Source organism: Ambystoma mexicanum, chromosome 13 (assembly GCF_040938575.1).
Source record: "Ambystoma mexicanum isolate Mex_15411 chromosome 13, UKY_AmexF1_1, whole genome shotgun sequence".
In the NCBI taxonomy this organism is placed as follows: Eukaryota; Metazoa; Chordata; class Amphibia; order Caudata; family Ambystomatidae; genus Ambystoma; species Ambystoma mexicanum.
The window spans coordinates 36,410,737-36,435,400 of record NC_090938.1 but is presented as its reverse complement, the minus strand read 5'-3'; the positions used below and the strand labels follow the sequence as shown (position 1 = coordinate 36,435,400).

The following is a 24,664-nucleotide window of genomic DNA, read 5'->3' as shown; positions in this document are numbered from 1 at the left end:
GTAGTCGAAAAGGGGACGTCGACAAGGCGTGTCTGTAACACTATCCCTATAGTGACGTGCGTTGTACCCATAATCCCTCACGCGTCAAGGTCCCTCAGATTGTTTTTTTCCGCCCAGCTTCTGGTCGCCTTACGCGGAGCTCCTAGAGAGACATTGCAAATACTTACTATCGGACCTCGGTCCTTAATTATACTTATTATATTGTTAAAGATCCCTCCCCTCGACGTTAGCTGTGAAGCTGTTTCTCCGCCGAGCAAGTTTTCGACGGAGGGGAAGAGACGGAGGAGATCCTTCGGCGCTGCCGAACACGTGGCCTGGCCTTGCCGGCCAACATACAGTAGGGAGAGTGGGGGTTCGAACTTTTATCTTCTCTTTGAGAATGTCTTTCTTTCTCCCCTATCTTTCCCTTGGGGTTGTTATCACCAGTTATTATTGCCTCAGCTATGGAGAGGACACCTTTTAAGTTTTGCCCACGCTGTAGGGGCAAATACACTTGGAATGACAAACACAAGCTCTGTAATCGTTGCTTGCCCCTCGATCATAAGGAGGACAGCTGTGTGGCCTGTAAGCTCTTGAAACCAAGAACTCTTAAAGAAAGCAAAGTTAAGAGGTGGGCGGACTACGCTATGTCGAAGTCAGTTTCCTCACCCGCCGCCGCTGTTACAGAAAGTGACGAGGAGGGTGATAACTCGACGTCCGTTACGGAAGTCATTAACCCCCAGAAGGAGCGCTCGCGCTCCTCGACGTCCGTCCCCGGCCCCGACGGGCTCGGCTCACGCCCTGCTCATGGGGATGAACACCCCGGCGACAGGGACACACACAGACCCCATAGGCCTAAGCACACAACCCACGACTCTTCTTCGTCGAAGACGAAGGATCCATTAGCGCCGAAGGGGACGCAGGGCACTCCGGCGTCTACCTCAGACCGTAAGGGTCTCAAGCCCCACCCGCAAACGCAGTCGCGACCAGCGATTGGGCTTTCATCAAACACGGGCGCTACCCCAAAATCATCCGACGTAACGCTCCATAGAGCGGCCATCGAGGAACAACGCGTAACGCAGGCAACGTCGACACCAGAGTCCTCTACTGACAAACTCGTTGTCGAGAGCCTGGTGAGAATTGTTTCCAAAGACACACGTAAGCGGACGACGAAACAAACGTCGAATACCGCACAAAAAGCTATAGAAATGCTGAAAAAGCATAAGAGTAGCCAGGAACTGCCCCTTTCATCTAAGGGCACTTCGGAACTACCGGAGGGCTTTTCAGATGGCGACGGAAACCTTTCTTCGATGTTGTGGGAGCGTTCTAAGCGTTTTGAAGGTGAAAACACTGATTTCCCCCCTCTAGACTATTCAGGGGTCCCCCATGAGACCCTTGAAAGACTCCATTCTTGTATGGAGAAAATGGAAAGGTTTTTGGGAAACCAAAACCCACCCACACCCAAAAGACTAAGAGAATGGCCCCAGGATGACCCTAGGGTCAAAATTCCTAGGCTGTTTCCCCCTTCTACAGACGTATATGGCCTCACGGAAGAGGAGCAATACCTCCAGGAAGATGAGTGTTTGGGTGGAGAGGAAGAACATGAGGAAGAGGGGTTTGAAGAAGATCCTTACACTAGTGCAGGAGCTTTCGAAGAAGATACAGCTACCTCGCAGCCTTGGCAATCCCCATCAGTGCACTCAGACCCTGATGTCTTTCACCCTTCTCCTCCCAAGGATTCACCTATTGGAAACACCTCTCCCATAGATGACCAACCTTCACTTAATGCACTATTTTACGCAAGGCAGCAGCGCATTTTGAAATAGACACAGGGGAGACTCTTCCTGACATAGACTTTGTAGAGAAAGTTATTAAAGAAAAAGCCCCTGTTAGTCAGTCTATTCTGCTCCTGGCTTCTATAAAGAGAAGAATAACTCCTTCCCTTTCCAATCCTGCCTTAGTCAGAGGGGTCAACCCTCGGATAGAAAAGCTCTTCAGCCCTTCGCCCTCTGACCCGTTGTACATCAGAGGCCATTCTATTCCGGACTCCCTCGTAGTTACTAATACAAGGAAAAGAGCAGGGGTACCACTATCCACTAGTGAGGCACCACCTGACAAAGAGGGCAAAAAGCTCTACGCACTTGGGAAGAGAATCACGACGTCCGCCGCCTTTTCAACTAGGATTGCAAATAACAATTCCCTACTAGCTAGCTACGCAGATGCACAGTGGAGCAAGCTGCGCAGCGAAGCAGAGGACGCACCAGAACCCCTGCGTTCTCGCCTGTTAGCTACAATCTCAGAGGGAACTCTTGTAAACCAGGGCATCGTAAAGAACTCCTTAGATGCCGCAGAGACGGCTGGCCGTTCCCTGGTTCAGGGAACACTTCTCAAACGCCATGTCTGGCTGTGCAATTCGGGATTTAAGCCGGAAACCCAGGCTTCCCTGATAAATAAGCCCATAGAAGAAACACATCTGTTTGGGAAAGCAGTTGATGAGGCCCTAGAACATGCGAAGAAAGAGTTTGATACCATCAAAACTCTTGGCCAAATTTCTAGGCCCCCTAACAGACGCGGCTATGGCAATAGATGCTCCTTTCGTGGCCAACGCCAGCAGCAAAACCAACAGCAATTTTACTCTGCTACCAACTGGCCCTCTAACCAGGGTAACAACACCCAGTTCAGTCAAAGAGGCCAACGCCGTGGCAGGGGAAGAGGTTGCGGCTCCAGCCCCAAAGGTTCCACGCCCAATACCAACAAATGACCCGAAGATTCGGGTCCCCTCCCATGCATCACCGGTCGGGGGCCGGCTAACATCGTTCCTTTCAGCATGGGAGGGAATATCGTCAGACCGCTGGGTATTATCCACCATAGCCCACGGATACTGCATCGAATTCAACGGTTCCCCGAAGTACAGACCCCCACGGAACCGACGCATGACAACGGAACACCTCACCATTCTTCTACAAGAAGTAGAAGAGCTACTGAAAAAAGAAGCTATAGAGGCTGTCCGCCTATCTCAGGTAACAGAAGGTATTTATTCAGTGTACTTCCTTGTACCCAAAAAGGACTTAACCATGCGCCCTGTATTAGATCTGCGCCCAGCGAACAAGTTTGTCAAACCCCAAAAGTTTCGTATGGGGACCTTGCAGGAAGTAATCCCACTGTTATCACAGGGGGATTACATGACAACACTGGACATGAAAGATGCATACTTTCATATTTTAATGTTGCCAGCGCACAGAAAATACCTCAGGTTCAAGATAGAGAACAAACACTACCAGTTCAGAGTACTACCCTTCGGGATAGCATCTGCACCAAGGGTATTCACGAAAGTACTGGCAATGGCAGCGGCCCACCTGCGCAGGTTATCCATCCCGGTATACACTTACCTCGACGACTGGCTCATAACAGGGCCAGGTCGAGAGGTGACGGTACGCAAAGCAATGCGCTTGCTAGGAATGATGGCGTCATGTATTTATTTGGTACCTCACGCGCGCCTGCGCCCAATGCAAGAGTGGCTCAACAGCCAGTGGTGTCAGGCCAGCGGACAATGGGACGATCTAGTGGTGGTCTCGCAGGCCTTGGTTCTCTCGCTACGGTGGTGGACAAAAGAAAACCTGTTATTAGGGAAACCTTTTGCCACATCCGCAGTGGAAGCCACTCTAACCACAGACGCATCCCTTACAGGATGGGGGGCTCACCTATCCCATCAGACTGCTCACGGAGCGTGGACTCCGAGCTTAGCATCCAAGCATATAAACCTGCTGGAACTACTAGCGGTGTTCAAAGCACTGAAAGCCTTTCAGGAACACCTACAAGGAAAGACAGTGATGGTCCTCACAGACAGCACCACAGCCATGTACTACCTCAACAAGCAAGGGGGCACTCACTCTCCAGGACTGTCCAAGCTGTCCCAGAACATCTGGAAGTGGGCTCTCAAACACATGTTCCTACTATCACATGTACCAGGGGAACTCAATCTGCTAGCAGACGAACTCAGCAGAGACTTCCCCCTGCCCGTAGAGTACGAATGGCGGTTACAAGAAGACATTGTCTTCGACGTCTTCACACAGTGGGGTTTCCCAGAAATAGACCTGTTCGCAACTCTGGAAAACTCTCAATGCCAAGATTACGCCTCCAGGTACCCCCAGAACCAGTCCAAGGGGAACGGTCTATCGATTCCATGGTCAGGGAAATTTGTTTACGCTTTTCCCCCCGACTCCCCTTCTCAACAAGGAACAAGTTACCATGATACTGGTGGCCCTTATGTGGGCCCGACAGCCATGGTTCGCTCACTTGTTGGAGATGTCTCTATCTCCTCCAGTGAAACTGCCCTGCCCGTACAACATGCTGTCACAAGACAGGGGCAGGACACTGCACCCATGCCCTCAGACCATGAACTTAGCAGCCTTGCTCCTGAGGTCATAGAATTCCGACATCTACAGCTCCCGCAGAGATGCATGGACATCCTCAAAGAAGCCAGAAAACCTAACACTCGCCACTGCTATTCTAGCAAATGGAAAAGATTTGTCATCTGGTGTAGAGGGAAGAGTATCAACCCCGTTGACTGCTCTCCCACACAAATTATTCTGTACCTGACCCATTTACTGGACTCGGGTCTAGTATTCAATTCTATTAAAGTCCACCTGGCAGCGCTTTCTGCATACACCACTTCACAACTCAAAGTATCGTGGTGGAAGATCCCAGTAATCAAAGCCTTCATGGAAGGGGTAAAGAGAATACACCCTCGAATAGCAAACCCAGCTCCTGGCTGGGATCTAAATGTGGTACTCACCAGGCTCATGGGGTCACCCTTTGAACCCATGCACAAGGCAACTCTTAAAGATCTCACTCTTAAGACTGCTTTCCTAATCGATATTACCTCCATTAGGAGAGTAAGTGAACTACAGGCCCTTTCGGTTTTAGACCCCTTTGTAACAGTTCACAAGGATAGAGTGGTTCTACGCACACACCCAAGGTTCGCACCGAAATTCATCTCCAAATTCCATGTCAACCAGTCTATAGAACTACCAACGTTCTTTCAAAATCCTTCAAATCTAGGAGAAAAAAGCCTGCATACACTTGATGTGCGCAGAGCTGTCATGTTTTACATGGAAAGAACTAGTCCACTGACAAAGACTAATCAGTTCTTTGTCTCGGTGGCAGCAGGAAGAGAAGGAGATGCAGTTTCAAAATCCACTATATCTAGATGGATTGTACAATGCATCACTCTCTGTTACACTCTTGCTAAAAGAGAACTGTACCAAGCCAAGAGCACACTCTACTCGAGGCACTGGGGCATCCATAGCATTCATTGCAAATGTTCCCCTTGAGTCCATCTGCAAAGCGGCAACCTGGAGTTCTGTACACACCTTTACAAAACACTACTGTCTAGATGCCCACTCTAGATCTGACTCCCAGGTGGGACAGCCAGTATTAAGACATCTTTTCTCTACTGTTCCTTCTCACAACCCACCTCCAACTCCGGGTACTGCTCGCTAGTCTATGCACAGCATGTGATTCTAAGCAGATTAACAAACATCAGAAGACAATGCATTACTTACCGTAAAAGCATTTCTGATGGTTGTATCTGCTTAGATTCACATGCGCCCACCCTTTCTCCCTGCTCGGATGAAAGGAACATAGACGTCCTTTTCTATATCTCTCTTTTCTGTACTCAATCACGTCTAGAAGGCTCCCTCAGGGCAGAAAAATACAAACAGAGGGACCTCGACGCGTGAGGGATTATGGGTACAATGCACGTCACTATAGGGATAGTGTTACAGACACGCCTTGTCGACGTCCCCTTTTCGACGACGAAAAACAAAATGCAATACTCCGCAGTGACCACTGGATGTCGGACCTATGCACAGCATGTGAATCTAAGCAGATACAACCATCAGAAATGCTTTTACGGTAAGTAATGCATTGTCATATGGTGCAAACACAGATGGTGACTGATCGCAATAGCGGTTGCCTTCTTGCATGATGAGGTTGCGGCCTAGGAGAAGAGGCGATGCTGGCTCAGAGGACGAGTTGTGGGCTTGTGTTGGCAGTGGACACGTTGTGCCCCAGGCACCCACTTAATCCACATTTCCCTTGTGTATGGGACCCTCCTGGCATGCTAGTCCGAGTTCAATGGCACGTGGAATAATTCAGCAGTTGCAGAGGCTCATGCAATGGGCTGGGCCCTGCAAACCCCGGGGTATTTCCCTCCAGGCTCTGGGTCCTCCGCGACCCGGCCTATTGGCATATAATGCATGCGTAGTTCACTCCTAACACCCACAGTCTGGCTTTCAAGCTGTCGTTTTCTGTCTTTCGTGTCCCAGTTTCTTTCATACCAAGTGTTTGTCATTTTTGGGGACTCGCTCCCCAGAGGAAGTCCAGAGCCACTACTTGAGCCCAGCTGTTTTTTATGCAGCTGGGTGCTTCCTTCATATGAGGAACTGGTGCAGGGCCACCATTGGAAGCAGTAGTACAGGGCGGGCAGGTTCTAGATCGCTATTTGGATACTTTACCTAGGCCGCTCTTTTTTTTTTTTGCTGTCTGGACGCGCTCTTTTTTCCCCGCAGGTTCCTCTAACGCCTTCACTGATTAATGTGAATGTGTGTGGGTACAGATTTGCCTTCCTGCAGGTAGCTCAAGTACTATAGTGGTAGTTGCAGCCTACTTGTGAATACGCTTTGAATGCTTTAGGGTCGCAATGTTGGGCATTCAGTTCTGGTACCTTGTTGTTTATCTTGGGGTCAACACCCAATGGACCAGCCCTTACCTCACTTGGCTTTAAGGTCCTTTAAGCCGGTCAAGTAGCACAGCGAGTACAGCGCTCGCTTTGACATCCGTGCAGAGCCTGTTAACGCAGGTTCGAATCCCGGAAGGGCCAAGCTCAGCCTTTCATCCTTCCGAGGTCGATAAATGAGCACCACACACCGTGGGTAATAATAACAACCCCAGCCAATTCTTACCATCCCCATCTGCCGTATAGCTACAACTAGGTACCACTGGGTTGTGGAACTAGCGAGATACCACCAATCACCGCACTAAGATATGGACATTGGCAGGTGCACTGGCCATGTGGGTGGGAGTGGGGAGCATGCAACGCTGTTGACAGAATGGGCAGAAGAGGCAGTGAGATGCTCAAGGGTCCTCGTATACAAAACGAGTACGAACCTCCAGAGGTACATGATGCCCAAGCACCCCATCGAGCGAGATTACGCAAGCACAACTGGTCCACCAGGATATAGATGCCAACTAACCGAGACCACTAACAATTTCCTCCTCCGCATACACCTCTCAAACTCCAAACCAAACACAACCACAAACCTCCAGCACAACAAACCGCACAAACTTTACCACACTGCAACAACAAAACAATAAATGCACATAGACCCGCACATCAGTACACGATGACTACCGGCCGCATACACTCCAGGCCCAGCCGACGGACCCACCGGGCTGAGGCTGCCAACAGTACATCACTGCTCTCTTGCACTTTTCCAACCTCCACCCACTAACTCACCCGCCCTCCCTCCCTCTTTCAGAGCCGCCAGAGCGCCAGGGGACCACTCCGGTGGTGATAGTGTGCGGTACAAATGTCCTTTAACATTAACATTAACATAAGCAGCGCTCAGATACCCGAGGGTTCGTAGCTCTATATAAATGCCTAATTATTATTAACAGGCATACTACACGAATACCCTCATCCAGGTCTGTGCATGGGCTGGATTCGTTCCCACGGTAAGCAGAAACCTTATACTGTCTTTAGGCAAGTGGCAGAAGAGCTGGCAATGAAACTCCAGACCTCAGTGTGATCAGGTGTTTCTGTGAAGGCCTTTCGTTGCTTCTCACACGTGGCTGCATTCCTCCCTTATCCTTGAGCACACACTCGGGCTGCACGTCCACTGCCTTCCTGCTTGTCACTCAACGCCCTTCCCCAGTAGCCTTACCAGTCCATAACTATCGGAAACCAAGGAGTACATGATGCCAGTACTGGTGGAGCAGGGGAAGGAAGGAAGGAGGGGGAAGGGAGGGAGGACGAGGGAGGGAGGGAGGGGGGGCAGGAGGGGGGTCAGTCAAACAGAAAGTGCTGCACTCGCAGGTGCACAGACCCATTCTCACGGCAAGCTACCTGCTGAAACAGGAACACATTGCCTCACGTCAATGAAATAGTAAACACCTACCAACACAGCTACACGCCCATATACAGCAAGTGCCCACAGGGACCCGCCCAAGATCAACAGCTAGGATAGTTGGCATCTGCAAAACCCAACCTTTAGATTGCAGGATTGCGCATGTTAACCGACATCGAGCTGCAAAGCTGCAGTTACAGGTAAGTAACTTTAACTGTACACCTGCCCGCAAAGGCACGGACGTCTTTACACCAACCCCCACTAGCCAGTAATGAATGCACGTGCCCGAGTGTATCTGTGGTTATGTGGCCCAGTCTTCTCCTGTGGCACAGTTGGTGCTCCCAGATGCCGCCTCTTAATCGGTGACTGCTCGTTGTCCTGCAGGGCAGGAGCACCCCTGGTAGTTGGACCAGGAGTGTCGTCCGTTGCCCAGATTTGGAAGCAGAAAGCTGTACTGCAGGTTAGATCACTTCTCCCCTACGACGATGCTTCTCAACGCCATACCTACAGGGGAAGAACCACAGCTATGTTTGGCCAACAGCAGGCAACATGGTTTGCCTGAGGTGTAGAGGAGCAGACAAATATGTCATTGTTAAACTACACCCCCTCGCCTCCGTCATGTTGACATGACAGTGAAAGAGTCGTATGAATGACACCAAGCATTGTTCCGATGCAGCATCGAGAGTACGAGAGACGTTATGCACTCAACCATATCGAATGTAGCCCCTAGTACTGAGACAGTAGACTGATGTCGACATACCGCAATCAACATTGCAGAACTGTAAACAAAATCTAACAGTTGCAGAGTGACGTCCTGAAGTAAAGACACATGACGCACTGAAACGATCTATGAATATTCAAAAGAATAACAATGTAACTGAAGCAACAAGCGAAACATGTAATCAAGTCTGAAGAACTCATCAGTGTCAACGAAACAAGTGAGAAGAGGCAACGTCCAAGGTTGGGAGAGACTGCTAACCAATCATATGGGGCCATGTAGCAACCTGCTATACAACGTTGCACAGGCCAATCCACTACTGTATTCTGTCATAATCAGTATTAAAAGTATTTACAGTTAGTTCAATATGTGCCTACTAGATAACGGGCAGCCAATGAAGTTATTAACACTTACACATACTAATGGTACATATGTTCCCTTAACCAACCCCTCTCTTCAATAGGTCTTAAGTTTGCAACGTAGGATGGCGTCATAGCTGACGCATAAAGCCTTTGTGTAATTAAAATCATTTGAGTGTGCGGATTACTGCTTGTGGTTCGCCAGATTGCCCAACTTTATTTTGAACTGACAATAAAGTAATTCTTTGCCATATTCTTTGGGTCTGTCCGATTATTTGAGCCTGGGGTCATTTAGTATGGTAATTCCATACTGCGCATAATAAACGCTTCAAGGTGCTATTGCACAGAAGTGTCGCACTACTCGACCTACATAGGACTAAGACGCATATGGGTTGTAGTTTTTTATAGGTTTCCTGCTGTGCATTCATACCCTTTTGTCTCAGGCAAGTTCTTATTTCCACCCCATTTCTTTACTCTGTTCTTGGAGTGTTTCCTTTGTTTGACTCCTGCGCCGATCATCGCTCTTGAGGCTTCTAGACATCAGCAGCCATTATCCAGTTGCTTCAAGGCCCTCTTGGTCTGGAAGGCGTCCACCGCAGATATTTTTTTGTGTGCTTTTGGTTTGTTTTCCTGTTAACTTGATTGCGTTAGACTAAGCATGGCCTGAAGGAGTTGGGATTGGTGGGGTGGAAAGAGGTAGACCTTAAGGTCTTATGAATGTTGGAGCAATTCACTTACATCTGCACGTGAGTGCCAGTAATCGGGGTGGCCATCTTGAATTGGGATGGCATGGCTGGTGAAAACTATAATGCACATTATGATACAAACGCCAGGAATGGAAGTGTACAGCGTTACAGTCCCGGTGAGCAGGCAAAGGAAAACTGCCTGGTCCATGCACAATGAGTGGGGCTTTTAGAGGTTTGCTCCTGGCTGCATGGTCAGCATTGGGTTTGGGGGTGATTGTGTGAGATTGTGTGAGAATTGATCAGAGCAAACTGTTCAAAAAAATAAACAGCATGAATGCAATCCATTCTCAGATGATCAAACACCACCACCCACCCCTTCCCTACTTACCTGTTCGCTCACTGCCTGGTCCACTTCAGCCCTGCAACATCAGATCCGTCCCTCTAATGTGGGTCGGATCAGATGCCGCAGGGTCCCTGTTTCTTTTATTTTTTATTTTTTTCCCGGTCCCCTGCCTCAAATATTGGGGAAGCGAGGGACACCCCCGCAACCGCCGCTCCACATGTTAGGTATGTATTAGCCAAATTGTTTTTATTTGGTCGAATGGTACAGGCCAAATTCAGTCAAATGTACCATTCGGACAAATAAAAATGATCAAATCTACTAATACCTCGGCACTGTGGTCAAGTGAAAGCTCCCGTCCTACAGCAATCCTGAGTTAACAAGATGGAGACCCTTTCAAGCTTTAAAAGTAGAGGCTTTCTAGCTGAGGGGCTTCAGGCCGTTGTCTTAAATGCCTTCCAATGCAAGCAATTAGTGTGGGCATTGTCCATTGAGCGCCTGGGGACCACTCCGGTGGTGACAGTGTGCGGTACAAATACCTTTAACATTGTGAACCAAACACAAATGGGATTATGACGATATAGGAGGGAAATGTCAAAAGCTGAAAAACCTGGGGAGAAGAGTTGGTAGACAAAAGGAGTGTGATGGTCTTCTGTCTAGGCCTGAATTCGTATTGGAAGGAATGATCGGGTCCTGTGTGATTGGAAGTGGTCAAAAAATGTTATGGGTGGGGAAGGGGCGGGCTGGGTCCTGACTTAGTTCTTTCCTTGTTGCAAGTGAAATTTTAAATATTTATTGAGACTTTGCTTTAAGCTATTTACTAAATAAGAAGTTTTGTGTGTGGCTTTAAAGGGTTTGACGAGTTCTGACTGGGCCGCTGTGCTGCCAGAGGAGGGAACTTGCACTGCATTCAGAAGCGTGCCCAGGCTGGCGGGGCGGAGGGGGCAGAGTTGCATTGGGGCGTGTACTGCATGATCTGCTAGCATTCCATCTCAGTAATTGTGTATTTTCCTCTTTTGCTTAGTGTGACCTGGTTTACACCTTTTTCCATCCGTTACCAAGGGATGAGAAGAATGCTGGCGGTACTCCAGCCCTGAAACCTGCAGGTAAGTCTTTCTCACAAAGCCATTTATAGGCCAATAAACGGTCTAGTTTGATCTGAGCAGTTTCTTCCGCCTTGGTGATTGTTTAATAATGGTGTAAAGGCTGTAGAGGTATTAGGAAAAAAGTCCCTCTGAAGAGCTTGGCCCTGAATGGGCACTGTAAAATTGCTGGGCAGGCCAACCAGTGTTGCTGCAAGGTCTGGGAGAGGTGAAGGCTTGCAGCATCTGAAACTTGAGCTTCAGTATCTTGTTCCTGTATCTTGTTAGCAGATTGAATGCAAGTGGTATAGAAGCACGTTTTTGAACTACAAGCTTGTGAATATTTCTTTTTAAAAAAACAGTTGGATATTAAGGAAGGTACTACTGCTGCTGGTTGTGTTCAATGTTTAAATTCTCTGCAAAAAGCCCTTTGTGAAAGACAGAAGCAAGCATCCTATTTAGGAGGATACGAGTTGAGGGTGCGTCTCCATGGAACTAGTGTCCAACGCTCCACCTCTTGAAGGGTGGTTGCGAGGAGAAGAGTGGGCACAGCAAACAGACGCCGGAAACGATAAGAGCTGGGACGTAAAGTCTGCAATGTTGATGTTGCGTTCGGGCAGAGTTTACATGGGAAGCAAAGAGGAGAATGGACTATGAGAAAGGAGACTGGTTCTAAGGTCTAAAGGGGCTGATGGAAGAAAGCCAGGCAGATTCTCTTCTGTCCAACATGAGAATTCAGTCAAAGCGATGATTCTAATGGCACCAGCTTGGCCACGGGAATGGTGGTACCGGATCCTTGAGTATCTATTGAGACAACCACACCAGGATCTTTCCTGCAGCGGCAATCTGTAACTAACGGATAATTCAAATGAGAAGAACGCCAGATCGGCAATTATATATTCTTTTTTTTTTATTGATTTTAACAATTTTCAAATTGTGTGTGTATATATAATGACAATTGTTTTCTGAGATTTCTCCCATAGGCAGAGCTACTTGGGGGTTATGGACATACATTGGAAGCTGTCAAATATTTGCACACCCGCAAATTATGATACACATGCTAAGGAGCCACAACACAGGATTATCTGTACAAATCTGTGTCTGACATTCCTTTCCTTCAACTTTCACCTTTGCATGACGCACACATTGCTGAATATGCTGTAACGATTCCCAGGATGTCGTCGCTGCTTCCAAAGGGGTGGGGGGGCCCTTCCCATGAGGCCAGGGAGGTGCGGCCGCTGCCCGATAGTCTCCCTGGGGGTGGTACTCGGCGGGAGGATTTCATGGGAGGGAAGACCCCCTTTGGGACCAGTGACGACCACATTAGGAGAACACAGTATTTTCACCAAGCCCAGGACCCTAGACGCTCTTCCCAAAGTTGCCCCACTTCTTCACCTATTTCCTCTACACTCCTACCCTCATATCCTATGTATTTTTGTAAAGCAGTCCATATAGAAACGACTGCGACAAGGATGATTCCTAGTGAGTTACCACACAGGCACTCAGTACTGAGACGAGGAGGAGGAGGAGGTGCAGAGCAATACTGAATAAACATTGGAACCACTTTGACCAGTTTTATGGTTCACAACCATTGGTCGGAAGAAGCAAGATAAAAACCAACAAAGGTTTTCCAGTCCTTCCTGGAGGAGCGGCGAGAGCCAGGAGGAACCAGACATGCAGACTGGTGCTGACCGGGATGCCAAGAGGAAGGAGAGGGAGTCCGGGCTGGTCCAGGACGCGAGAACTGCATAGCCCATTCCCGGACAAAGACTCTGGGTGCCACAGAGACCCAGGCAGCATGGAAGTCTAGGACAACCCTGTGCCGGAAGGAAGCAAGACTGCGGAGCCGCTGCAGAGCAAGGGAACACCCAGGAAAGGTACTGGAGCTCTGCGAACGAGGCCAGCTGCCTCAGCAGAGCTGACAACTGCGCAGACCACAACACAAGGTACGCTGGCAGTTGGGAAGGAGGTGAATGCTCAAGGAGGTTGTGGCTCAAGTCAGAAATCTGGGAAAGGAGAGTCGGCGACCCTAATACATGTGGAGAAAAGCATAGCAGTAAATAGTTGTACTACGGCTTGGCAGGAGTGTGAACTAACTCCACAGAAGGGAAAACTGAGATCGGAATTGCAAGTCTGGGACTCGCACCCAATTAAAGAGAACTGTAACTTGATGGACAGTTCATAGAGTACTTGGCAGATTAGTGAACCAAGGCTGTCACCCAGTACAACCAGAGGAGTGCTTCCAGGCTATTCTTCTTCGCTGCAGTACCTGGTGAGAGGGAACCAGGTCTGCACACCAGGGTCACGGACCCCCTTCAGCCTGGAAAGTGTGTCCAAGCAATTCTTCTTCGTCACAGTACCTCGTGAGAGGGAACCAAGTCTGCCCACCAGGGTCAAGAACCCGCTACAGCTTGCAAGCACCCAGGCTGTTCTTTTTCAGCACGGTACAAGGCAAGAGGAAGTTAACGCTGCCAACCAAGGTCTGGGACCCCAGGGAACTGTGTTTCGGGCCTGAGAAAGGCTGGAGAGTGCGAGACATTTCCTCAACAGCCAAGTATTGGGTAAATCCTATTGGGACAAGAACTGCCTTTGTCCAGGGGGACGAGGAGTCGCCCCCATGGAAAAAGAAGACATTTCCTTTGATTTAGTTAGCTTAGATTGTGTAAGGGACATATTTAGGATTTTGACACTGGACATTGTGACTTTTGCTTTGCATATTCTGACACTAGTTATTTCCGTTGAGGCAGGGAAACCCCTCTTAGAGGTTTATATCCTTGAATAAAAGTTCATAATAAACACTGCCCCCCCCCCACATGGCATTCTTACTCCTGCTTCCTTCCAGTACACAACCCATGCCAAAGCCCTCCCATATGGACCTGCACACCATCCTGTTCACCACACCGTTCTCTTTGTGCACACCACGCTTTCCTTGCACAAGCCATATTTCTTCATTTGCGGACATCTGGCACCCCAGTCAATTTACTGAAAATATTTCAGTGTGGGTACATTTCACTGGGGACCATAATACCAAAAAACACAGAAAATATTAAATATATTCCTGATGCTTGTGAATCACATGCTGTGCTGCTGTGCGTATAGTCCGACATCTAGTGGTAATCGCGGAGTATTGCGTCTTTCGTTCAAAGTTCGAAAGGGGGCATCGACATGGACGTGACTGTAACACTATCCCTAACGTGACGTGTAGTGTACCCAAAATCCCTCACGGGTCAAGGTCCCTCAGATTTATTTTTGCCGCCCAACTAGTTGGTCGCCTTATTCGGAACTCGCAAGAGTAAATATTGCTTACTATTGTCCCATCGTCTAGTCTCCCGACTACTTCTTTTCAACGGCTGCCTCGTGGTCTTCCTGCTGCCAAAGACATCCACAACTGCTCAGCAACTGGTGATCTGCTAGACGTCTGTCGACCACGTGGCCTCAGCCCTCCGGCCAGTCACTTACAGTAGGGAGAGTGGGGCCCTGGGTTTATTCTTTTTCAAGAATGCATTTCCTTTTCCCTTCTCTTTCCCTATTTGGTCTGGCTGTCGCCACCCTCTGCTATGGAGAGGACGCCTTTTAAATTGTGTCTGTCGTGTAACGGCAAATTCCTGTGGAAGGACACCCATTGCCGTTGCAATCGTTGTCTAACTCGAGACCACGATGGGTGTTCATGCAAGTCCTGCAAGCTCTTCCGTCCCAAGACGTTAAAGGACAGGCGGACTAAACGGTGGATGGCCTACGCGATGCAGACCGAAACCCATTCCCCCATTTGCGCTGTTGCTTTGGATGACGAGGAATCAATCGGTATCCATGGCTCTGAATTGGAAGCCATCGACCTTTCGGCAGAACCTTCAGGCTCCCAAATTCCTGTCCCCGGCCCAGACAGCAACCCATTGGCTCTGTTATGAGTAGTTCACACACACCACAAAGTACTAAACACACAACCCCCAAGGCCTCCTTGAAGGAAGCGTCAAACTTTGACGGTGCCTCCCGAACCTCGTGGTTCGGGGCCCTCCACGCAACGGTCTTCGCGGCATGCGACTGGGCATTCCTCTGTAAAGGGCATTCCCCCAAAAAGACGTATGGATACGGTTGCTGACACGCTGTCCAAGGGTGCACATGTACCTAAGGCTTCGGTGGAATCGATGACCGCGACGGCGCCATCAGGCGCACCGAAACCTGCCATTCAGCTCCCGAAAATCTGTGAGAGTCTCACGGCTATTATTTAGGTCACTGCAGCACACAAGGGAGAGGAGAGGAGTATTCCGAAGCCCCCCCAGCCTCTCTCAAAGGCCTTATTAGGAAAGTCTCAGCCTTCTGGTCAAACTTTTCCACCTCCAGGCACTTCTGCATCTTCCCTATGGACTAGGGAGTGATTTGAAAATTATATGGACAAAATGGCCCAATTTATCAATTTCTCAGATAAATACATCCCTCCCAAGAGATGTAGGGAAGAGGACTCCTGCCCCATACCACAAAAATTGCAGAAACTTCCAGTCTCTGTACAAGGCTACCAGGAGGATATCCTAGATGTTTCAGAACAAGAGACATATGAGGACATAGATCCATTTGCTCACAACACAGCTGACCAAGACCCCGATTGGGATCAGGATCAGTCAGGGGAATCTGGGCCCTTGGCTATCACCTATACAGACCCCTGCCCCGGACATAATTTGTCTAGACCCACCTTCTTAACCTGCACAAAGGGAGCCATCACCTATGGATGACCAAATGTTGAACAGCGCCATTTTAAAGAGGGCAGCCGATGATTTTGAGATTGCTACGCAGGACGCCGTCCCTGGCTCTTTGTGCCACTAGTCAGGCAATCCCCTTGCTTAACTCTGTAATGAAGCGCCTTGCTCCTTCTTTGCTATCACCGTCCCTCACACGGGCAGTCAACCCTAGGCTTGAGAAATTGTCCCGCCCATCTCTGTTCGACCCCTTGTACATACAGGGTCATGCCACACCGGACTCCCTGGTGGTTACAACCACCAGAAAGAGGGCGCGGTTCAAATGTCACGGCAGTCCCTCCGGATAAAGATTACAAGAAACTTTATGTCCTTGGGAAACGTATCACTACCTCTGCTGCCTATAAAACCAGGATTCCAACAGTACGGCTCTCCTGGCTAGCTACACCGACGTCCAATGGGGCCTACTCCAGGAAGGCCTTCAAGAGGTCCCAGAGCCCACGAAATCACGCCTGCTGGCGGCGGTGACTGAGGGCAGACAGGTGACCAACGATATATTAAAAAAATACTCTGGACGCTGCTGAGACTGCTGGACAAACTGTAACCCAGAGGACCCTACTTAAGAGAGACACCTGGCTGAAGTACTCGGGTTTTAAACCAGAAACTCAGGCATCTCTTATTAATAAACCTGTCAAGGACTCCAACCTCTTTGGTAAAGCTGTTGTTGACGCCCTGGAGACTAAGAAGGAGCACAAAATGCTGAAATCACTCAGCCAGATCACGGCCAAGCCCTTCCACCAGTGGGGAGACTCTAACTCCTGCAGTTCCTTTTGTGGACAGTCTTTCTCCCGGTCTCCCCATGGACAATATGGCTCTGGAAGTACCCCCTGGTCCTCTGGGCAAGGCTCTTCCGGTAAAAGCCAGTATCAGCAGAGAGGTCCTCGTAGATGCAAGGGTAGAGGCAGGAACTCTACTCCAAGAGGTTCCCCGACCTCCACCTCAAAGTGAACCATCGATTTGGGTCCCCTCTGACGCCTCCCCGGTCGGGGGTCGCTTGTCATCATTAATTCACGCTTGGGAGGGGATCACATCATACCCTCAAACTCTCAATTTAGCAGCCTGGCGCCTGAGGTCATTGAGGGAGTTGGATGTGCCTGAACGAAACCTAACGCCAGGCATTGCTACTCAAGCAAATGGAAGCGATTCGCCATCTAGTGTAATGGCAAAGACATCAATCCTATTGAATGCACACCTAAACATATTGTCCTGTATTCAACCCATCTGTTAGATTCAGTTCTGGTTTTCAATGCTCTAAAGGTTCACTTGGTTGTTCTTTCAGCGTACACCACGTGGCAGAACAAGGTTTCGCGGTGGAAGATTCCAGTAATTAAAGTATTTATGGAAGGGGAAAAAAGGCTTCATCCCCCCTATTTGCAACACAGTTCCTGGGTTGGACCTGAATGTAGTTGAGTTTGATTGATTTTGATTTTTTTAATTTCTCACGCGCACCAAACAGACTGAACTGCATTCGGGCGCAGATGTTCACTACATACCAGACATACTGTGTGCATATTACAAAAGGGGTGAGCACCAGCGAGTTTATTTAAATAGGAAGGTTTTTAATCTCTTCCTGAAGAGTTCCCTGGACGGCTGGCTCGGATATCCCAAGGTAGCTGGTTCCAGGTTTTAGGGCCAAACACAGCAAACCTCCTGTCTCCCTTATATACCTGTTTAGTCCGAGGTATACACATCAAGAATTTGTCTCCCGGTCGTTTGTCTCTTGTTGAGTGATAGGCACACACTTTGGCTGCAAGATACCCAGGTGCAAGACCATTAATGCACCTGAACAACAAACATGCCACCTTACATTTTTTGCAATCGTCGACCATCAATCTACGATCTACGTAGGGCGGAGACATGGTCCTGCTTCCCTAAATGCCCAATGGGCCCAAATGCTGCATTTTGGACCCTCTGTAATCTGTTAATCTGATTACCTGGCAGCCCTGCTAACAGACGATTATAGTTGTCTAAATGTGAGTTTGTTAAGGCACCTACAACTATTGCCTGATCTTCCTTTGGGACGAATGGAAGTACATTTCTCAACACACGTAGTGAGTAGTAAACTGCCTTCACTTTGGCGTCCACTTGTGCTTCCCCACCCAAATTTTCTTCCCAGAGACACCCAACATGTTTAACTTTCTTAGAGTAATACAGTTCTTCCCCTAATATCTGAGGGGTTGGGGGGGGGGTCAGGGGGGGAAGCAGTTCTCTCCTGAGTCATTTTACCTTCAGGTCCAAACAATAGAAGTTCAGTTTTTGATGCATTCAACTGCATCTGATTACTTGCCATCCACCTCTTAATTTCTCTCATGTATTGATCAATCTTTTCAAATGCAACTTCAAAGTTATCAATCTCATTATATATTTGGGTATCATCTGCATAGGAGTGGAATCGCAGCCTGTGTCTCCTCAAAATGTTGAATACTGGATGAAAATATAGATTACAAAATCAGGGGGGAAAGTGATGATCCCAGTGGGACACCACATTTCAATCAAATTATCTCAGAGAGAAAACATCCCAAAGCAACCTGGTGCGTTCTATCCTTTAGAAAAGAGCTGCACCACTGGAACACCTGTTTGCATGCTCTCCCAACTTTACTTATACGTTGGATTGCAATCCGGTGGTCCACCGCGTCGAAGGCTGCGGACAGATCCAGCATTAGCAATGCAGTGGACTTCCCTCTGGCTGCAGCCTTCAACCGATAGTCCTGGACGGTCAACAGTGCAGTCTCTGTCCCAAACTTGGGTCGGAACCAGGACTGGAGCCCGTCCAGGAGATCCCTACTGTCGACAAATGCCTGGAACTGACTACAGGCTACCTTCTCCAGTATTTTAGTGCGCCATCATAAGTTGGCCACTGGGCTTTAGTTTTTATGTAATGTAGGGTCCAGGCTAGGTTTTTTTAGGAGAGGCTTCACTATTGCCCTTTTTAGAGGCAAAGGCCCTCTTGTAGGGATATGTTGTCAAAGATGGTTACAAAGGGGGTGATGTAAGTCACCAAATCTTTGGCCAAACCAGCCGGCATTGGAAATGTCTGGTCATTGGTTGGCTTAAGTTGTGGTATCAGGGCATGGACCGATTCTTCCCTTACCAACTGGAAGTTGAGCCCTCATTTTCTATCTCTATTCCCACCGTGTCACTTTCTACTGTGGGCTCCACTTGTACTTCAAGTGCCCTTTCACTGGCAATGATTTCTTGAATATCGCCAATTTCTTTTTTTTTTTTAAGGTTGAATTAATTGGCTTGTGTCTGCGTATGAACGATAGGCACTGTCATACATGTAGATGTTTCTGAATCTGGCCACACTGTCAAACAGCGCCCTAGCATGGGTCCCTGCCTGTTCAATTTCCTTATGAAGAAACCATTTTTTTGCCTCAAAGAGCACTATTTTATATGCTTTTAATACTATTTTTCGCCTTAATAGCTTCATTAGCTGATTTAGATGCCCTCCATAATTTATTCACCTGTCGAACTTGTTTCCGAATCAGGTTCAGTGCTGGTCCACACCAGGATTTGGATTTTTTTGTGGACTTTAATTTAAGGTGAGCATATTTGTCACAGATTTCCTCCAAAATAACGGACCCTTTTGTCTAACCTTAAAGCACTCGCCTACAAGACAGCCTTCCTGGTGGCGATCACCTCTATAAGGAGAGTTGGTGAACTGCAGGCCCTTTCAGTTCAGGACCCATTCGTCACGACTCACAAAGATAAGGTGGTTTTGCGCGCACGCACCCATGCTTTGCGCCTAAATTTATCTCCAAGTTCCATGTAAACCAATCCATAGAACTAACCACCTTTTTCCAGAACCCCACCAACGTGGTGGAAAGAAGCCTCCACACCAGGGGTCTCCAACCTTTACGTTAGCTAGAGCTACTTGTAGTGGAGGCCAACAGTGGAGAGCTACTAGCGGGCGATATCAGGGTGGGGATATTTATAAACCTCAGAATTTTTACCAATATTATTTTGGCTCCATTATTTCCCCTCTTTAAACAGATGGAATAACAAATCCCTTCACGAATATATTAAGAACTTCAAAAACCTCTTTGTTGAATTATTATTTATTAGTAGCTGTCTCAAAAAGACAGATATTTGTTGGACTTCCACACAAATATCCTGTAATTTTTGTGCCCCTTCCTTTGCGTTTTATGCAGGCTTTCTACATGCTAGGCACACTATTGTTTTCCAAATGTGCATTTCACACTTCCATTAAAAAAAAAAAAAAAGCAATTTCCAAATTGAAAAATGCTGCTTGCGTTCACGAGTTTTCTTTGAAATGTTTTTTTTGTCAGACACCACACATACTCCGTTATTTGCTGATATGATAGCTCAGCGGGTTGAGCGTTCGCTGCTGCGATCTGAGTGTGATCTGCAGGTCGCAGGTTAAAGTCCCGGCAAGGCCAACTCATCCTTTCATCCTTCTGAGGTCGATAAATGAGTACCAATTTCAGTTGGGTGATATTGCATGTAAATATGTGCTCTGTAAAGCGCTTTGGATTAAGGCGCTATATAAATAACACATCATTATCATTATTTGTGTGCCCCTCTGTGTTTTAGCACAAGTTATATTTATAAAGATTTTAAATGCTTGTCAAACTGGTTGATCACAAATAAATGCTTCTGTTATGCTGACAGCAGTTTTTAGAAAATTAAACTGTGGGTTCATGGGTGCCAACTTTTGATTTTCACTACAGGGGCAGAAATATCCCCACCTCAGCCCTGAATATAAGCAAGCAACCAGCCCAACCCATACCCTGGCCAAACACATTGTATAGCACTTTTTATAAGGCATTGCAAAAAGTCATACGATTAACAACCTGTAATTTTGAATATATGACATCTCAGCATCGGTCTGTCAACCTGCTGAGCTACCCTGGTAGGCTTCTACTGTACAGCGTGTCTATGGATCGCTTAATGTACTAAAAGTGGGTGTACCTGTGTCATGGAAGTGATTTAAAGTGGAAATGTACAATGTGGAATTTGGAAAGAAGCCACATAAAAGAAATTGCACCATTTTTTAAATATTATTTTGAACATTTCCAGGCGAGTGGCAGTGCTACTGTGATATTTACATTGTGTGGTCACAATGATCCTGATCCTGCCCCAGCCCCTCCAACATCTCTGGCAAACAAGAGCAGCTTGCTTAAGCAAGACTGTCGTGGGGGCGCACAAGGCCAACTGTGGTACTACAGGCGGACTGCAGAAGCATAACGTGATACTGACACTTGTCAGTGGATTTCCAAGCAGCTCCATGTGGCACAGCAGCCAAGCTCGGATCCGGAACACGGAAATACCTGCAAAACGCACCATTATGTTTATTTTTCGGTATCTTCAGGCGGGCGACTGAAAAGGCTCAGGCGAGCTGACTGTTTGGCGACCTCTGCTCCACACACTAGATGTGAGGAGAGTGGTTATCTATTATCTGGAAAATACAAAGCCACTAAAGAAAACAAACCAGTTCTTCGTTTCATTGGCAGCTGGTAGAAGGGCACCCTGTCTCTAAATCAGCCATTTCAAAGTGGATTGTAAACTGCATCACACTGTGTTACATTCTTGCCAAGAGAGACCTGCCCCTCCCGGCTAGAGCACACTCTACTCGGGGCACATGGGCAACCATAGCATTAATTGCAAATGTTCCTCTCAAGTCCATTCAAAGCAGCAACCTGGAGTTCTGTACACACCTTTCCACAACACTACTGTCTAGATACACACTCTGGTTCTGATTCTCGGGTGAGACAAGCGGTGCCAAGACATCTTTGCTACTGTTCCTTAACACATCCCACCACCATCTGTGGGTACTGCTGGCTAGTCTATGCACAGCATGTGATTCTAAGTAGATTCACAAGCATCGGAAGACAATGCATTACTCACCGTAATAGCATTTCTGATGGTTGTATCTACTTAGATTCACATGTGCCCACCCTTCCTCCCCTCGTGGAGTAGAAGGAACATAGACATCTTACACCTTCTCTCTTCTGTACTCTCACGCCGACTATAAGTCTCCCACACGGCAGAAAAAACACAACCAAAGAGACCTCGACGTGTGAGGGATTTTGGGTGCACTAGACATCACGTTAGGGGTAGTGTTACAGTGATGCCCATGTCGACGTCCCCTTTTGATTTTCGAAAGAAAGATGCAATACTCTGCAATTACCACTAGATGTTGGACTGTATGCACAGCATGTGGATCTAAGTAGATGCAATCATCAGAAATGCTATTATGGTGAGTAATGCATGTCATAGGGTAGTTGGGTAAGGGGTCAAAGTTAGTCGGGTTGGCGTTATTAGGGTAGGAAATTGTGGGGTTTGTGGAGGGAACCCCCAAAATAAAAATAAATTTGAAATTGTTTTTCCTTATTTTGGTCGCAATGAAATGTTCGATTGTCAGTTGGTAAGATCACATATAACCATCTGGCACACCTGAACGTTCTACACATGCGTGGCCTCTTGCACGTCCCATCCTTACGCATGCACACACTCTCCTGCACAATCACTACTTTGAACTCACAGCCCCTCCTCCAGGTGTAGGGAGCTTTGTTTACTTGGGCTTCCAACTCCTGAACTTCCCCTTGTGAGAGAGAATTGGTTTGTTCCGACTCACCGCCCGTTTTTTCCCCTCTCTGTAGATATTGCCTGGTCTCCCCCTGTTGGGAAGGTTGGAGGGGAGGTGAAGCTTTCCATCTCGTACAAGAACAGCACACTTTTCATCATGGTGATGCACATTCGGGGTCTGGTACGTGGTGTTGTGGTGCCGGTTTCTCTACTAGCCATGTTATCCCCTTTTCTCCTTCTAGACAGTAACTTTCTGCCTGCAGATTTTCTACTCCTCTCCATCTCTCTTGCTCCTCGGAGTGCATGCCTTCCACGCGATCTCGTCAGACGTCCGTCCGTCTCGACCACTTCTTGCACGGAATATAACTCGTCATTTCCTTTCTTCTCTCTCATCTTATCTTTTTCCCCTTTTCTTGCATGGATAAACATGGTATCTGTTTTCCTCAGCAACCTATGCAGGATGGAAACGACCCCGACCCCTACGTAAAGATTTACCTGCTACCAGACCCACAGAAGACCACCAAGAGGAAAACCAAGGTGGCTCGGAAGACCTGCAACCCCACGTACAATGAAATGGTACGATCTGCTTCCAGTTTGCCACCCATTTAACAAGAAGGGTGACGCTTGCTGTGCGCCTTCAAGTGATGTGTGATTGTGACGTAAGCAGAGGGCAAAATGTGCACTCGTCACTAGCCATTGATATTTGGCGAGTAAGAAATGGTGTGCTGTCTGTATGTATAGAATCGAGGTGGCAAGTAGTTTTATGATGGCTTGCTAGTATCGTGCAACTTGAATTTCTGCCCCTAATGTAACCACCCACTTTCAAGTAGGAGGCAGTGAAATTGGATGAGAAATGGAGTTGAAGGTAGGTTAATCTGAGGCGCACCCAGCTGGTCCAAACATGCACTTGGTATCTGAAAGATGAGTCTGTGTAGGTGCTGGCACAGCTCTCGGGTGCACTCTACACAGGAAGGGTTTGGGATTGCTGGGACGCTGGGCTCCCCAGGCCACCTGATGCCATACAAACCTATCTTGTATGTGACGTTAAATCTGTGTTTTTGGGAATGAGTATATAGAAGTGCTAGGACAATTCTTGAAGACCTGTAAAGCACAATGGGTCCTATGTAATGGACAAAGCGTTATAGTTTGCAGCTCATGTGGAAGTTTGTAACTAGCTCCAAGTTAACCGGAGGCAGCTCCTGCTTCCCGGTTAAAGCCTGACACCTAGGGGATGCTTTTAGCTCCTAGTTCCCCAGAGGTAGCGCCTGCTTCCCAGGGGTAATACCTAACACCCAGGAGCTGCTTTTAGCTCCTAGTTCCCCAGAAGTAGCACCCGCTTCCTGTGGGTAATGCCTGACCCCATGAGCTGCTTTTAGCTCCTAGTTCCCCAGAGGTAGAGCACGCTTCCTGCAGGTAATGCCTGACCCCAGGAGCTGCTTTTAGCTCCTAGTTCCCCAGAGGTAGTGCCTGCTTCCTGGGGGTAATGCCTGACACCCAGGAGCTGCTTTTAGCTCCTAGTTCCCCATAGGTAGCGCCTTCTTCTTGGTGGATGCCCGACACCCAGGAGCTGATTTTAGCTCCTGGTTCCCCAGAGGTAGAGCCTGCTTCCCAGGGGTAATACCCAACACCCAGGAGCTGCTTTTAGCTCCTAGTTCCCCAGAAGTAGCGCCTGCTTCCCTTGGGTAATGCCTGACACCCAGAAGCTGCTTTTAGCTCCTAGTTCCCCAGAGGTAGCGCCCGCTTCCTGTGGGTAATGCCTGACCCCACGAGCTGCTTTTAGCTCCTAGTTCCCCAGAGGTAGCGCCTGCTTCCCTTGGGTAATGCCTGACACCCAGGGGCTTCTCTAGTTCCCCAGAGGCAGCGCCTGCTTCCCTTGGGTAATGCCTGACACCCAGGAGCTGCTTTTAGCTCCTAGTTCCCCAGAAGTAGCGCCTGCTTCCCTTGGGTAATGCCGGACACCCAGGAGCTGCTTTTAGCTCCTAGTTCCCCAGAGGTAGCGCCCGCTTCCTGTGGGTAATGCCTGACCCCACGAGCTGCTTTTAGCTCCTAGTTCCCCAGAGGTAGCGCCCGCTTCCTG

General features: G+C 48.3%; 1 protein-coding gene across 2 annotated transcripts in view; it reads left to right on the top strand.

The window, feature by feature from the left end:
* PIK3C2B (phosphatidylinositol-4-phosphate 3-kinase catalytic subunit type 2 beta) overlaps positions 1-24,664 on the top strand; it is a 497,568-nt gene that overhangs the window by 456,770 nt on the left and 16,134 nt on the right. For both annotated transcript variants that reach the window (XM_069633113.1, XM_069633114.1), the window contains exons 30-32: positions 11,236-11,317; positions 22,662-22,768; positions 23,035-23,163. In XM_069633113.1, the coding sequence (XP_069489214.1) occupies positions 11,236-11,317; positions 22,662-22,768; positions 23,035-23,163 (318 nt within the window). The remainder of the gene's footprint in view (positions 1-11,235; positions 11,318-22,661; positions 22,769-23,034; positions 23,164-24,664) is intronic.